This window comes from Tiliqua scincoides, chromosome 6, assembly GCF_035046505.1.
Source record: "Tiliqua scincoides isolate rTilSci1 chromosome 6, rTilSci1.hap2, whole genome shotgun sequence".
NCBI lineage: Eukaryota > Metazoa > Chordata > Lepidosauria > Squamata > Scincidae > Tiliqua > Tiliqua scincoides.
Genome location: NC_089826.1, coordinates 88,436,677 through 88,451,539, shown reverse-complemented (window position 1 = coordinate 88,451,539; position 14,863 = coordinate 88,436,677). Strand labels below are relative to the sequence as shown.

Here is a 14,863-nt window from a genome sequence, read left to right as displayed (position 1 = left end):
AAATCAATAAAATAATAATAATAATAATACAGTAGGTTGAAACTACAGGGAAGTAGATTTAGGCTAGATGTGAGGAAAAGCTCCTAAATATAAGAACTGTCCAGCACAGGAAAATCTGCCTTGCACAGCTATGGGTTCTTCTTCATTGACGACTGAAACTCCTTGCTATAGGATGTGGTGATGGCATCTGGCCTTGATGCCTTTAAAAGGGGGTTGGGAAGATTTAAGGTTGGAAGAAAGTCCATCACGGGTTACAAGACATGATGGGTATGTGCAACCTCCAGGTTTTGGAAGGAGACGATCTCAGAATGCCAGATGCAAGAGAGTGGCAACAGGGTTCAGGGATCTTGTTGTCTCGAGGTATCTGGTGGACCACTGTGAGATACAGGAAGCTAAACTAGATTGACCTTGGCCTGACTCAGCGGGCTCTTCTTATGTTATGCTCTTAAGGTTTTTAGACAGAGACTAATCCTATCCAACTTTCTAGCACATATGCAGCCATGGCAACGGGGCGTGAGCTTCATCCTGTGGTGCAGGGGCAGTCACAGAGGCCTCCTCCAGGTAAGGGAACATTTGTTCCCTTGTCTCAAGGCTGCATTAGTGCCTGAAAGTTGGATAGGACTGGGCCTGAATGGTCACCTGTCGGGGATGCTGTAGTCATCTACACTGAGCTGGGGGTGAGACTAGACAACCTCCAGTGACCCTTCTAATATTCTAGGATTCTGTGTGGTGAAGGTCATGTGCTCAGATTGCCTTAAAAGGGGTCAGACACATTCATGGAAGAGAGGACATTAGGGGCTATTAATCAGAATTATTAAACCGAGCCATGGCCAGTCCAGCCATGAACCAACCTCATGCTGCTTGCATCAGTGGCAGAGGCAAGGAGGCAAAGTGGCAATGGATTTGGGGTGACCTTCACCCCACCTCCTGCCGCCACCTCCTTCCAGCCGCCATGGATGCGAGCTACATTGATCCACTTCATGCTTGCTCAAGTGAGAAGCAGACCACCCTTGTCCTCATCTCGCTCCCTTCATGCACAAATTTCACAGACCTGGAAGCAGAAGGCATTCTGCTGAACAAATTTCAGTACTTAAGCTGGAGCATGCAAGACGAAGGTCACACAAATGGCTTTGCTCCTCACTCCCTTTGCCTTTATTTGCCTTTCTTGCCACTTTGGCTGGGAATAGTGATTAATGAGCACTTACCCAGTGCATTGTCTGAGGGTATGGAGACCTTTCTCAAACCCTGTCGGTGCCAATCTTTGCTTTTTGATCGGAGTTTGAGCAGCACTTCCTGCTTCCTTGAATTAGACTCTGGTTCTTTCGTGTCCGGTCTAATGGCATTTTTATTTGGACAACTAGAAGATTTCTCTAAGTGTGGGTGCTTGGCTAGTCCTTCCTTCCTCTGAACCACACCAGGGATTGTTTCCACCACTGGCTTTTCCAGCCCTTTCCTGAACTTTCCAGCGTCTTCTGGCATCATCACAGAGGCTGATGTGAGCCCTGTATCTATCTTAGCATTGTCTATCTGTTGTTGCTGGTGTCGCCATTGTGGTGCATGAAAGATGACTTGTTGCCTGCATGGGTGTCTAACAGTTGGTGGTGATGGAGGTTCAGGTTGGAGAAAGTGGATTGGGTTGGTGAAAGCGAGAAGTGCAGGAGGCCGCACTGACTCTTGGACCTCTGCAGCTTCAGGTATTTTCAGACTCTCTGCTGAGATGCAGTCAGACAGAACTGTCCCATCAGGCAGATCAGTAACCCTGGCTGCCCGTTCAGGAATGCTGTAGATGGGGTTTACAACTGAAGCATCATTACTTAAAATGACTGAATCAGAGTGTGTGCCCAACAGATTGACCTCCCAGTCACTGGATACCTCCTGTATATTGTCTTTCTGGTCTCGTGGAGCATCTGTCCCCTGCAACTTGGCCAGTTGTACAAGAGAAAGTTCTTCCACTCCACCGCCAGTGTTTGAAACTGGTTTAAAGTTCTGAGATTCAAGAGAGGGAGGAACGGCTGGGGAGTTGGCAATGGGCACACTAGTACGTACATGGTCATTGGCTTCTAAGCAGTGAATTGGTAGACTGGACTCAGTCACTTCAGCTTGTTGCTGGGCAAACTGTTTGCCGTCAGGAGCTGGAGGGTTGTTGGAGTGTAGAGCAGGAGGTAGATTCTGAGGATCAGTAGTAAAAGCAAAGACTGGAAGTGGGCTTGTGTTAAGTTCAAGAGCCACAGCTGCCCTGGTTTGGCTGGAGGGTAGAGTTTGGCTGGCTTGATGGGTAGTAAGTGCAGGAAACATGAAGTGTTTGCGTTTTTTGGGAAGGACTGGCATGGAAACAGGTTGGTGGTCATCGTACTTCAGGGACAGACACTGCTTAGAATCACACACATGGTCTGGAAGCTGGCAGTGTTGGAAGAAACCAGATTCAGAAGCTGGCGGCTGACCAGGAAGTTCATTGGCAGATGTGGTGGCTGTAGACTGTGGCATCTCGGTGGAAACTGGCTCAAGGCCCAAGAACTGGCAAGTTTGGTTGGAAGTGGGCAGTTGTTCTTGGATTTGACTGGGATGTGTGGGGTCCATTTCAGGGTCTGGTGGCTGGGCTGGGAAGTCTCCATTGGGTGGAGACGTTAAAAATGGGACAGAATGTCTGCAGACTAGAGTAGGTGATGAGGGCTGGCGGAAGTGGCTGGAAGCCAATTCAGGGGTCTGAATCTGATCAGAGTCAGACCCTGGGGTCAAAGTCTTTGTGAGCTGAGCCATATCAGTGGCTATAGAAATACCCCTGCTGGGAGGGGTGTCAGTGTCAGTGTTGTGGTTGCTTTCTGTTCTGTTCTCTTCAGGTCCTAAAAAATATGGCGACTCATTGATTGATGTTTCTTGCGCTGTGCAAAGTATATCCCTCTCTGCTTCCATTCCTGAAAACACAAAATTCCTCACTGAGGGTTTGAGGTGCTTTTGGAATTTATCCAAATAATGAACGGCCTGGTCTTGTGCTTGGGTTGACGCTGGACCCCGTGTTTCATCTTGGACCACGAGACTTGGTTTGATGCTCTCTTTGTCCGCGTTGGACAGACCCACTCCTGGAATTGCACTCTGGAGGATTTCAGAGCCAGAATCTTGAGCCTCTTCATGGAAGTCTTGACTAGACATGTCATTTTTGTGGACAGACTGAACAGTAACATCACTGCCTAATATGGATGCTTCTCCAGAAACCACTTGGTCCAGTTGACAGGGTAGATTCTCTTTTGGCAATTCTTGTACGGAGTCTGGTTCTTCGTGCCACACAATACAATCTACAGCACCATCACTCTTGCCGGCATCTTTCTGCAGTGGACCTGCCACTGTTATGGTCTCCGGTGGTGTGGCTGAAATATGGCTTTCACCATCAACAGGGAGATTCATACCCTGGAAATCATTTAGGTGCAGTGATTCAGGAGTTAATGGTAAATCTCTACTGAAGGGTGCCATTCCTTCACCATCAACATTCCTGACACATTTCCCACCTCCGTTGTTTTCACTGCACTCTTCTTCAACGGAACATTTTCTCCCTCCCTCAGTGGGCTGCTCACAGTCTTGGCCTCTGCAGGACACACAGCCTGCTTGGTCACAGATGCCAGAGCATTCCCATTGTCCATAGCATGTGGGAGACTGTGCCCCGGGGCTGTCGTATGCTGGAGTCAGTCCTTCAGCTGGAGGTCTAGTGGGTGGCATCTGTTTTGCCACTGATGTTTGGACACAGCACTCTGATAATCCACAAGCTGACTCTAAGCTGGAATCTGACACAAATGGTTCCTTAAGAGGGAGGGTGATTCCTTCAGCCTCAACCAAAGGGCTGTTCTCTTTGACATCAGGAAGGGTCAAGTCATTTTCCAGATTATAATCAAGTGTATCAACACCAAGCATAAATGGTGGGGCTGCTGTCTCTCTTTCTGTTCCTTCCATTGGTGCTTTTTGTGTTTGCATGTCCTGTTTCTGTCCTTCCTGACCATCATCTCCCAACAACAGCTCCTCTCGCTCCATTTTCATTTCATCCTCCATTTCTTTCCAATCCAGATCCTCTGCTCCATTCAGTTCTGTGTCCCCCAACTCCACTGCCTCCATTTCTGCAGCCCCAGACTCCAGTGTTTTCAACAGCCGTTCCTGTGCCAATTCCACCTCACCACCATCTCTATGGCTTTTAGCAGGCTTTGTTTCCATCAGTGAATGAGCCCTGCCTTCTTCTGTGTCATCCTCCAGGAGCTGGAGGTCACTGAAAATAAATATGTTCTGCCCCAGGTCTTCCACTTTTACTCCCATGTCTGAATGATTGTTCACTTCCTTGGAGGACAGCAGAGATGAGACTCCATGAGGTGTTGTTTGTATCCCATCTACATTTATTTTACTGCTCTCAGGAAATTCAGAGCTTGGCTGATTAGCAGAAGGTTTCACATCCTCTCTTCGTTCCCTTAACTCTCGTACTTTCTTCTCATCCGTTGAGGAAGGGCTGGGCTCCATCCTGTCAGTTTCCTCCACTTTAGAGGACATCTCCTCATGAGCTTCAATCACCACTAAAGGTCCCTTTTCATGTTCAGTTTCCAGTTGCAGTGAGGGATCTTCATCTGATCTCGGTTTGGGAGTCTCAGCATCTTGGTGGCCCTTCGGAAACTCATGACTCACCTGGAGACACTCAGAGGTTGATTCTTCCTGAGCAAGAAAAGTGTTTGTTCTCAGAGTTTCCCCACACTGTATATGAGGGGATATGTCATGAACATTCAGGGCGTGGGGAAGTCCAACTGAGAGCGCATGGTCCAACTGCACCTGTCCAACTGTGACCCTTGGGGTATGGGCCAGGGTGGAGGAATTGAAAAAGGGAGGTTGATGAGCACTTTGGGAATCAGCAGCAGCAAGTTCCTCTTGATGACAATTCAAAGAGAGATCCTCTGAATTGTTGCCTTGTATGCTGAGACTGCTTTCTCCCTCTGAACAGCCTATCCAGTTCTCTGGATCCCTCTGGCCTCTTTCCAGTTGCTCAGATCTGTCACTTTCCACAGGGTCACAGAGACTGTCCCAAATTTGTTCTTGGTCCATAACAAAAAGAAACGTTAACTCCTCCTCCTCCTCCTCTTCTTCTTCCTCCTCCTCCTCCTCCTCCTCCACCCCCTCTTCAGAAACATGACTCATACTGATAAACTCTGTGGCTTCAGGGCTCCCTATGGTCAGTACAGGATTGCAGCTGTCATTCCGCATGTAGGTCACTGGGTGGGAAGAGTCTCCCCCTTTGATTTTTTCAGATTCCATCAGTGGTACATCCTGAGAAAGGGGGGGGAAAAAGAGTGTTACACTTAGGGAATGGCTGAGCTGGAAATTATATCCTAGAGAACAGGCAGAATATCACAGGAAAGGCTGAGAAACCACCTAGGAGCAAGCAGGAGCAGCAAAGAGGAGAAAGGTGGGAATTTGGTTTTGATTGGTTAAGACAGTGATTTTCAACCTCTTTTGTCTCATGGCAAACCGACAAGATACTAAAATGGTCAAGGCACACCATCAGTTTTTAAACAATTGACCTGGCACACCATGCTGCTGGTGAGGGCCTCACATCCCCCAATGGCCCTACTAATAAATGATTCTCCCCCAAATTCCTGCAGCACACCTGAGGACCATTCAAGGTACATCAATGTGCAATGGCACAATGGTTGAAAACAGCTGGGATAAGGTATGTTTTCATTTTTCCTCTTGATCCTGCTTTTTGTTTTGGCTGCTGTCACTTAAAGGCTTCCTGTGTGCTTTTATTGTTTATGCCATTGCCTTTCTTAGTATGGTTTGTATGTATTTGCATATTTTAATTATTGTATTTTTATGATACTTTGGGCGCAATCCTCACCCCTTATGTCCGTGCTTTCCAGCACTGACATAAGGGCCATGCAGCTCTGAGGTCAGGGAACAAAAATTCCCTTCCTTTGAGGAGGCCTCTGTGAGTGACACCCAACTGCAGGATGCAGCACATGTCCCATCAGCACCGCTATGCCAGTGCTGGAAAGCACTGACATAAGGGCTTAGGATTGCGCCCTTCATTGTTCTTACAGGCCGTCTTGGGTAACTCATTATGGGGAGTGGTAGGAAAGGAGGGATAAAAATCTTTTAAATAAATTGGAAAGGCATTTTCTAGCCTTCAAAAATGAAGGCTAGAAATGGTCTCTTTAAGACCGTTCTAGACAACTTGCCCCAGTGACACTGGTTTTGCACAAGAAAATATTACCAACTCTTTTTTGTATTGGCAACCTTCAGTCTCGAAAGACTATGGTATCGCGCGCTGAAAGGTGGTTCTGGAACAGCGTCTAGTGTGGCTGAAAAGGCCAATTTGGGAGTGACAATCCCTTCCACACCGGGAGCAAGTGCAGTCTGTCCCTGGTCTGTCTCCCTGGCTATGGGCCTTCCTTCTTTGCCTCTTTGCCTCAGACTGTTGGCAAAGTGTCTCTTCAAATGGGAAAGGCCATGCTGCACAGCCTGCCTCCAAGCAGGCTGCTCAGAGGCCAGGGTTTCCCACTTGTTGAGGTCCATTCCTAAGGCCTTCAGATCCCTCTTGCAGATGTCCTTGTATCGCAGCTGTGGGCTACCTGTAGGGCGCTTTCCTTGCACGAGTTCACCATAGAGGAGATCCTTTGGGATCCGCCCATCATCCATTCTCACGACATGACCGAGCCAACGCAGGCGTCTCTGTTTCAGCAGTGCATACATGCTAGGGATTCCAGCACGTTCCAGGGCTGTGTTGTTAGGAACTTTGTCCTGCCAGGTGATGCCGAGAATGCGCTGGAGGCAGCGCGTGTGGAAAGCGTTCAGTTACCAACTCTAAAGCAGCACCAATGGCATGATGTCCTGATCTTGGCGTATGTAGCAGAAGAAGCCAATAGAGCAGTGATTTTCAACCGGTGTGCCACAGCACATTGGTGTGTCATGAAAGGTCCCCAGGTGTGCAGCAGGAGCTTGGAATACAGCAGCTGAAAATTGCAAAAATCTCTTCTGGGTTCTGTGGCTAGGACAACTGTCATTCATAACAAGTTGTCTCTCCCTGTTTCTCCACCACCTGCCAGTGACATCACAAGCAGAAACCATAGAGAAGACCATAGCATGCCATGAGAAGGACAACACTGAAAACTGCTGATAGAGGGTGGGAGTGCGGGTGTGGAGTTCAACATTCTGATGCTTAAACTACATGGTAACAGAGTTCCATTTTTTTTCTTTGTACCTGTATATTATTTTAAAAACCAAAATTGGCCTGGACACACTAAGAATCCAGGTAGAGGAATTGTGGGCAGGAAGGGACTGCTTAACCCTTTCTCCTAAGGACATTTTTTTTCAGTTGCAAATCATTTTTCCCAAAGTCCTTTTCACACATAGCTGGGAGGGTAGAAAAGCAGAGAAACAAAGAAGACCCCAGCTAAAAAAAGCAGCTTTGGAGGGGTGAGGTTTAGATATAAAAAATCATTGGAGAGGAAAAGCTTAACATCCTCTTTAGATAGATCCTCCCACTATTCTGGCTTGCAGCCTATCCCAGGCTGCTTTGAAAACTTACTGTTTTTTGTCCCTCCCCAGGACTAGCAAAACAATATATTATGCAAATCAAGAGAAATTATGCAAATTTACTGAACACATATTTTGCTTGGCTTATAATTTTGACAGGGTTTTGTGTTGGTTCATTCATTTGGTTGCAGAGAACACACAGCCTTAGCGACAGGACTGGTAACCTTGCTGGGGAGGGGTAGCCCTTTTTAAAAAGCAGATCAGGGGATACATGCATCAGTACTAGAGAGCAGGGCATTCTCTCCCAGAATCCTTTAGATTAGGGGCTCTTAACACTATCCAGTGACATCTGGAATTTCAAGAGACTTCCAGCACATCAGTGGGGATGGTGTTTTTTCTGGGTGTACCTCTCGTGAGGGTTCATCATCACCAACACCAGTGAACATCATAGTTAGAGACACTGTATTTGTTGATAAAGGATAAAAACAATAGCTGCATTTCATGTGGCAATATCTTTGCATATTTAGGGCATTAGAACTCTTTGGATGTGAATTTAGGTAGCAATATAAAGCAATTTTTTTAAAAAAAACCACATTTTGCATTTTAATTCAAAAACTTTTGAAAGAAAGAAAGAAAGACCACCCCAAATCATATTTCCTCCTCTCCCCACCCCCACTGCAATAGTTTTTGTCTGTACACAAGCAAAGAAAATGTGCTTAGAATTGCAGCCTTTGGTCAGCGAAGGGCTGCCTTTTGTTAAGCGGCTCCTGCGTCTTCCAGTGTTGAAACAACTCTCTATTAATCATTTCCTGAAACAATTTCCTCCTGTTCCCATCCACCCTTTAACCGGTTATTTCCCTAACTACACAATTTGCGGCCAGTATTATAATGCCATTATACAAATCAATGGTAAGGCCACACCTGGAGTATGGCGTCCAGTTCTGGTCGACACATCTCAAAAAAGATATAGTTGAAATGGAAAACGTACAGAAGAGAGCAACCAAAATGATGACTGGGCTGGGGCACCTCCTTTACAAGGAAAGGGAACCGCTCTTTGGGGCTCTTCAGTCTAGAAAAAATGCACATGGGGGGAAATGATTTTGTACCCAGTCCTATCCAATCTTCCAGTGCTGGTGCAATTGGACTAATGAGTTGTGCATTGCATCCTGCAGTGGAGGGACCGTCACTGAGGCCACCTCAAGGTATAGGAACATGTGTTTCTTTACTTTGGGGCTGCACTGTAGCTACACCAGTGATGAAAAGTTAAATAGCATTGAGCCCTTAGGGCACAATCCTATCTTGCGCTGAAACAGGCAAGCCAGGAAGTTTGCACTGTATCCAGTGCAAGATAGGGCACCACAGTGGCTCAGCTGAAGGTAAGGGAAAACTCTTCCCCTTACCCCCAGGTACACCACTGCAACCCCTAGGGGTTTCCTCAGACTTGTGCCACCCCAGGAGGCGTCCTAACTCCGAGGAGAGCAGAGTGGCTTGAAGCCGCTCTGCGCTGCTCGGGAAATGGGATCCGGTGAACAGCCAGGTCCCAGCCCTGCCTCCCACTCCCTGCACACCTCCAGGGTCGTCCACCGCCTGCCCTGCCCTGCCTGGGAATGCCTCCCTCCTGCCTCCTCTCTCTGCACCCCAGAGCCTTGCATCGGCCAAGCTCAGCTGACACAAGGTTCAATCTTCCCGTTGGTGTGGAAACTGAATTCAGCCTCCACAGGCTGGTGCGTCTCTGTGTGCTGGCCTAACCTACTCACGAGGCCTAACCTACTACGAGGAGCCTCCTGCAACCCTCCTGGGCCGGTGCAAGGAACTTACACCAGCCCAAGAGCACCTCAGGATTGAGCCCTTAGACATTCAAAATTATGCAGGGAATAGTTCTGGTCACACAACACCAGAACCAGGGGACATCCACTAAAACCGAGTGTCAGGAGAGTTAGAAGTGACAAAAGAAAATATTTATTTACCAAGCATGTAATAGTCTGTGGAACTCCTTGCCACAGGATGCAGTGAAGGCAAAATGCCTAGATGCCTTTAAAAGGGGATTGGACAAATTTATGGAAGAAAAGCCCACCACAGGTTACAAGCCAAGATGGGTAAGTGCAACCTCCTGGTTTAAGAAGTAGGCTACCTCAGAATGCCAGAGGCAAGGGAGGGCACCAGGATGCAGGTCTCTTGTGTTTTGTGTACTCCTTGAAGCATCTGGTGGGCCACTGTGAGATACTGAAAGCTGCACTAGATGGACCTTTGGCCTGATCCAGTGGGGCTCTTCTTATATTCTTAATGTCAAAATTAACAGACAACTATTCAATTACACAAAACTAGAAATTACCCTACAGTATATATCATGACACCAAAGACATTTATTAAAGGTATTAAGTATTTTTAAAAAAATTTAAGACAATACTGTATTCGCACATTAGGGCAGCATTAGAAAAATATTAGATACTGTTATGAACACATCAGACCAAACAAACTTCTCCAACTAATCAAACTGTCACCAAAATCCAAACATGCAATCAGAGCAATATAAAATCATACCAATATATATCATATGAAAGGGTTGCTACAACAGCAGGGGAATATCCCTTTAACAATGAGATTAGAATTCTTACAAATGAGTTTCGTTTACTGTCCTCTAAATCTCCATTATTTCCGGTGGCGTGGCTGGAGGGGGCGGAGCAGCCAACCTGGCAGGGAGGTGGGCAAGCGGCCCCTCCCTTCGGAGCCATTCCCGGCGGGGGGGGGGGCAAAACGGAGCCATACGGTACGGGAATGGCTCCGGGAATAGTGACATTCTTAGTGGTTCTGTTAACACCCTGTTAAATTTTGTAAAGTGCTGCAAGTTCACTAGCCGCTGCTACGTGACATAACAAAGCTTCTTTTTTTTGTTTATGTTCACTTTTGATCATATTAATAGAAATTATCTTGGGCTAAGTGTCAATTTTTAGAATTTTACTGACTGTATAAGATTTGCTTCCAAAAGGGCTTACTTTAGGGCAGCCGTCTCCAGCCTGCAGCGTGCCAGGATTATCGTTCCTCGTGTGGTGCAGTGGTGGTGAAGCCTTACTGTTCTGCTCCACAGCCATCATTCATCATGTCCGACCATTACAGAGCCTCACAGTGGGCACCTGCTTGTCCTGCATGTTGCCCCAGAAGGCTCTATACCCTGATTTCCTGGGGGAAGCAGTTACCTGGTACAAGGCTCTGCAAAGATTGTGCATGACAAATAGTGGCTGCGGGGTGAATCAGCAAGGCTTTTCCACTGCTGTGCCGCATCCAGAATGAATATTTTGGTGCGCCAGATCCAGCCCGTGGGCTGGAGTTTAGAGTCCCCTACTTCAGAGCTAAACCAACGATACATGATCAAAAAATATTCAAGTGTTCATTTAATAGCACTAAGATGTCATTATACTAATAAAGAAGTTCATTTTTTTTAAAAAACAATGAAAAGGTATTAAATCTACTGAATTTGATTCAAGTACATGAATATCACATTCACAAGCAGACTTTCATGTTATCATGCTTTTGTAACAAAAAAAAAAATCATGGCATCATTATAAGTGAATGAAAAAAATACATTAAAATAAACTTGCTGAGACATGGCACCTGTAGGTCACCACAGACGTGATGGTGAAGGTGTGCCCAGGCATGGAAGTGATCTTGATAGGTTTATCCACCCTCCAAGCTTAGCTGGGAATCTCCAGGAATCCGGCTTCTGAAGGTAACCCTGGAGGTTGTAAGAAGGCCTCCAGGAATTTCCAACACAACATCATGCTGGGAAAAAGTCTCCAGGAATAGCTCCAGCCCAACCTAGAAATCATCCCATGCATTTGAAGAAGGGCTCGGTCACCCAGAAACGGCATAACAGAGATGCTGCAGGTCATAAGGAAAAGGTCCTGGCGTGGATTCACAGCCTGTCCTGGATGGGGGCATCACTGCCTCTGAAGGAGCAGATTCATGGCCTGGGGGTGCTCCTCGAGCCAGCTGTGCTTCTGGTTCTGGTTGGAAGTGCTTTTGCACAGCTCCAGCTGGTGGTGTTGGCTGCAGTCTTTCCTACAGAAGGCAGACCTGGCTGCAGAAATCCACACCTCGGTGACGTCTCAGTTGGGCTGCTGCAACACGTCCTTAGCAATTCAGCACGATGTAGAACTACCACTGCCACTTTGCTTGCTGGTGCCCCCTGAAGCAGACGGTGCCCTTCCCCACCCACAGCGGCCACAGAAACACAAACTGTCCTGTGAGGAAGAGGAAAGACCAAGCCAGGCATATCCCAGGCGTCACCACCAGCTGCTTCTGTTGTAACATTTTCCCATTGTTTGATTTTATGGAGGCTGCTCTGGGAGCTTTGTTGACCGAAGGGCAGGGTACAAATGCTTTAAATAAATACTCAGGGCTGCGCTTGAAGATGGTCCAGAAGCTTCAAGCACTGCCACAGGCAGCAGCTGGCAGGCTTCTGGGCAGCTGGTGCTCAAAACTCCTCACGCCTGCACTCTGGATCTGTCTCTCGGAACAGCCTGTTCCATCCTGAAACCACCTGGGGAGCTGATGGCCGAGGGGAGATTTGAACCAGGAACTCTTTGGCTCACAGCTCACTGTGACAGCAGTCAGAGTGCCCAGAGCCAGTTCATATACATTTATCTCTGTTTTGAGTGTTCATCTAACATGTGAAATGCATCATTAAAAACAGAAATTGCGCACAAGTGGAGATGAGTTTGTGCTCACGTGAATTTGTGAACAGATAGGTTGGTGTTCACAAACACGTGCTATTAAACACATTCATGAGGAAGTCAGGATTGGCTCTGCCTCCCTTGGGTTATTCATTTGTTACATTGTACACACATACAAAGGTCTCTGCAAGTGTACATATATCGGCGTGGATGACATCAGTGTCCTCATTTTTAAAAGCCTGCATGGGACCTGGACCCTGAAACTGCAGAGCACAGATTATGCACAGCACTGATGTAGGCTTGCTGAATGTAACATATGAGTATAACTATATGAGCAGCTTGTATGCCTGCTGCATGTCGTGTGCAAAGGGCTCTTGCTGAATATCCATTCAGTGATAAAGCCAGGGTTGCCCTGCAGTATGTGCAAAAAGCCTACTGGTGCACTCCTTAGGCAGCTGGCACAGGACGTAGCTTTTAGAATACATGTTTGGCACATGGGTAACATTCATTGTCAGCCAAGTCTAGCACAGGTTGAGTTCCCATGCCCAGAAAAATGCCCACACCTGCCTAGCTAGCCCCTAGAGCTCCAAGAAGTCCCGGCTGCTGCTGCTGCCTGTGCTCTGATGGGAAGCAGTGACAGCCAGAGACCACCCTCCACCTCTTGTCAGCACCATTTGACAATTCCCAGATAATTCCACACCCCTAACAGTGTTGAGGCACCAAAATATTTGGGAACTGTTAAATGACAGCAATGGGGGGGGGGGGAGGGAAGAGAAAAGTCTGCCGCTACGGCTTTGCTTTTCACAAGCACACAATAAGCCAGGGCCAAGGGGGGCAGGAAATGGAAGGAGGTCCTCCTTTCCCCTGCCATTCACCAGCTACAGCAGCTGAAGGAGAACGTGTGCCCCACTTCTGGCCAAGCACCATCGTCGCAGGTGTTGTGCAGTTGTGAAAGACACACAAAAACCATGGGAGGCAAACCAGAAGTTTGTGCTGAGCACACGCTTTGGCTTAAGTGTGATGCAAGAACTGGCATTACAGAATCGGGTAATAGAGATGTGGAAAGAAAGTGTAATCCTTTGGTTTAAAATAGTACAATGGTGATGCACACACATGCACTGAGACTGGAGCTGAAGTGGGGGGCACGCAAGGGACTAGAAGCTTGACTTGAACACTTAACATTTTAAATGCATTTCAAATCTCCCTCAGTGAGTGGGGTGGTGGATCTTAAAGCCATAGGCTGGCTAGCTGGCTGCCTATTTACACTTCACTTACCATTTAAAAAAAATCAATACCTAACATCAGAACAGCCCCACTGGATCAGGCCATAGGCCCATCTAGTCCAGCTTTCTGTATCTCACAGTGGCCCACCAAATGCCCCAGGGAGCACGCCAGATAACAAGAGACCTGCAAGGCCTCCTGGGAATTGTAGTTTAAGAACATAAGAACATAAGAACAGCCCCACTGGATCAGGCCATAGGACCATCTACTCCACAGTATCTAGTATCTCACAGCGGCCCACCAAATGCCCCAGGGAGCACACCAGATAACAAGAGACCTCATCCTGGTGCCCTCCCTTGCATCTGGCATTCTGACATAGCCCATTTCTAAAATCAGGAGGTTGCACATACACATCATGGCTTGTAACCTGTAATAGATTTTTCCTCCAGAAACTTGTCCAATCCCCTTTTAAAGGCGTCTAGGCTAGACGCCAGCACCACATCCTGTGGCAAGGAGTTCCACAGACCAAGTACATTACCACCTAACTATTATTTGGTCCAAATTCATAGCCCCATACACAGAATTCCAGAATTTTAACAAATGGTTGGCATTGATTGACCATCCTTCCCTAAAAGAAGAGTCTGCCCTTAGTTCTGCATCCAGATTATCCTTGTTCAGTAGCATAGCTATGGGGGGAGCAGTGTAAGTATTGCAGGCACCGTAACATGTCATGTAACCGGCCATTCCCACGCTGCCCAGAATGGCTTTGATGGTGAGTGGGAGGGGCCAGTTATACAGCATATTGCAGTGCCTGTCAAATGTACCACACCACCCCCCTATATGTCTGGCCTTGCTGCTATCAAAGGATGTGTTGCCAGAGGTTATGCCCTCTGCTAAATAATCTAAAAAAATTAACAGCACTGTTAGTATAAGTTCATATTTGTTCATTTTATTCCACCTTTCACAGTTAGCCTAAGAACTTTGGGGGGGGGGTGGAATAAAAGGTTTACAATACAATTTTGTCCAGAGTCATTTTTACAAGACCACTGCTGGTCTTTAACATCCTGACTGTCTTTCCCTTTCTAATCTTCTCTCTTTCTGAACAAGGCAGGGATGTTAATAAGAGGGTGGAGGGAAGAGGTGGAGGCGTGTGAATGTCTCCCAGTAACCATCACTCCTCTTGCAAAACAGGCCATTGGAACCACATGGCATGATTCAGGAAGCCAGACAACCAGAATGGCAGAGCCTGGGCTGAACTAGCTGCTGGGGTCAGAGATGACGAAGGCTAAGTGCATTTCCCAAGGGGTAGGTCCCACTGAACCTGGTGAGATCTGAGTAAACACACACAGGATTAGCTGCAAGTGAGCTCAATAAAGCGCCCCAACTGCATTTCACACTGAGTGTATATGACACTCTGCTCTGATACAGAACAGTAACATAATTTTCTGTGTCATGTAATCAACTGAAGCGCAATGAGG

The 14,863-nt window shown here is 47.2% G+C and overlaps 1 protein-coding gene across 1 annotated transcript in view; it reads right to left on the bottom strand.

Moving 5' to 3' along the window:
* The window catches only part of LOC136655535 (rho guanine nucleotide exchange factor 5-like), a 32,331-nt gene extending 27,283 nt beyond the window's left edge, over nucleotides 1-5,048 (bottom strand). Inside the window, exon 1 of the mRNA XM_066632068.1 lies at nucleotides 1,206-5,048. Coding sequence (XP_066488165.1) covers nucleotides 1,206-4,521 — 3,316 coding nt within the window. The 5' untranslated portion in view covers nucleotides 4,522-5,048. The remainder of the gene's footprint in view (nucleotides 1-1,205) is intronic.
* Between the last annotated feature and the right edge of the window lie 9,815 nt (nucleotides 5,049-14,863).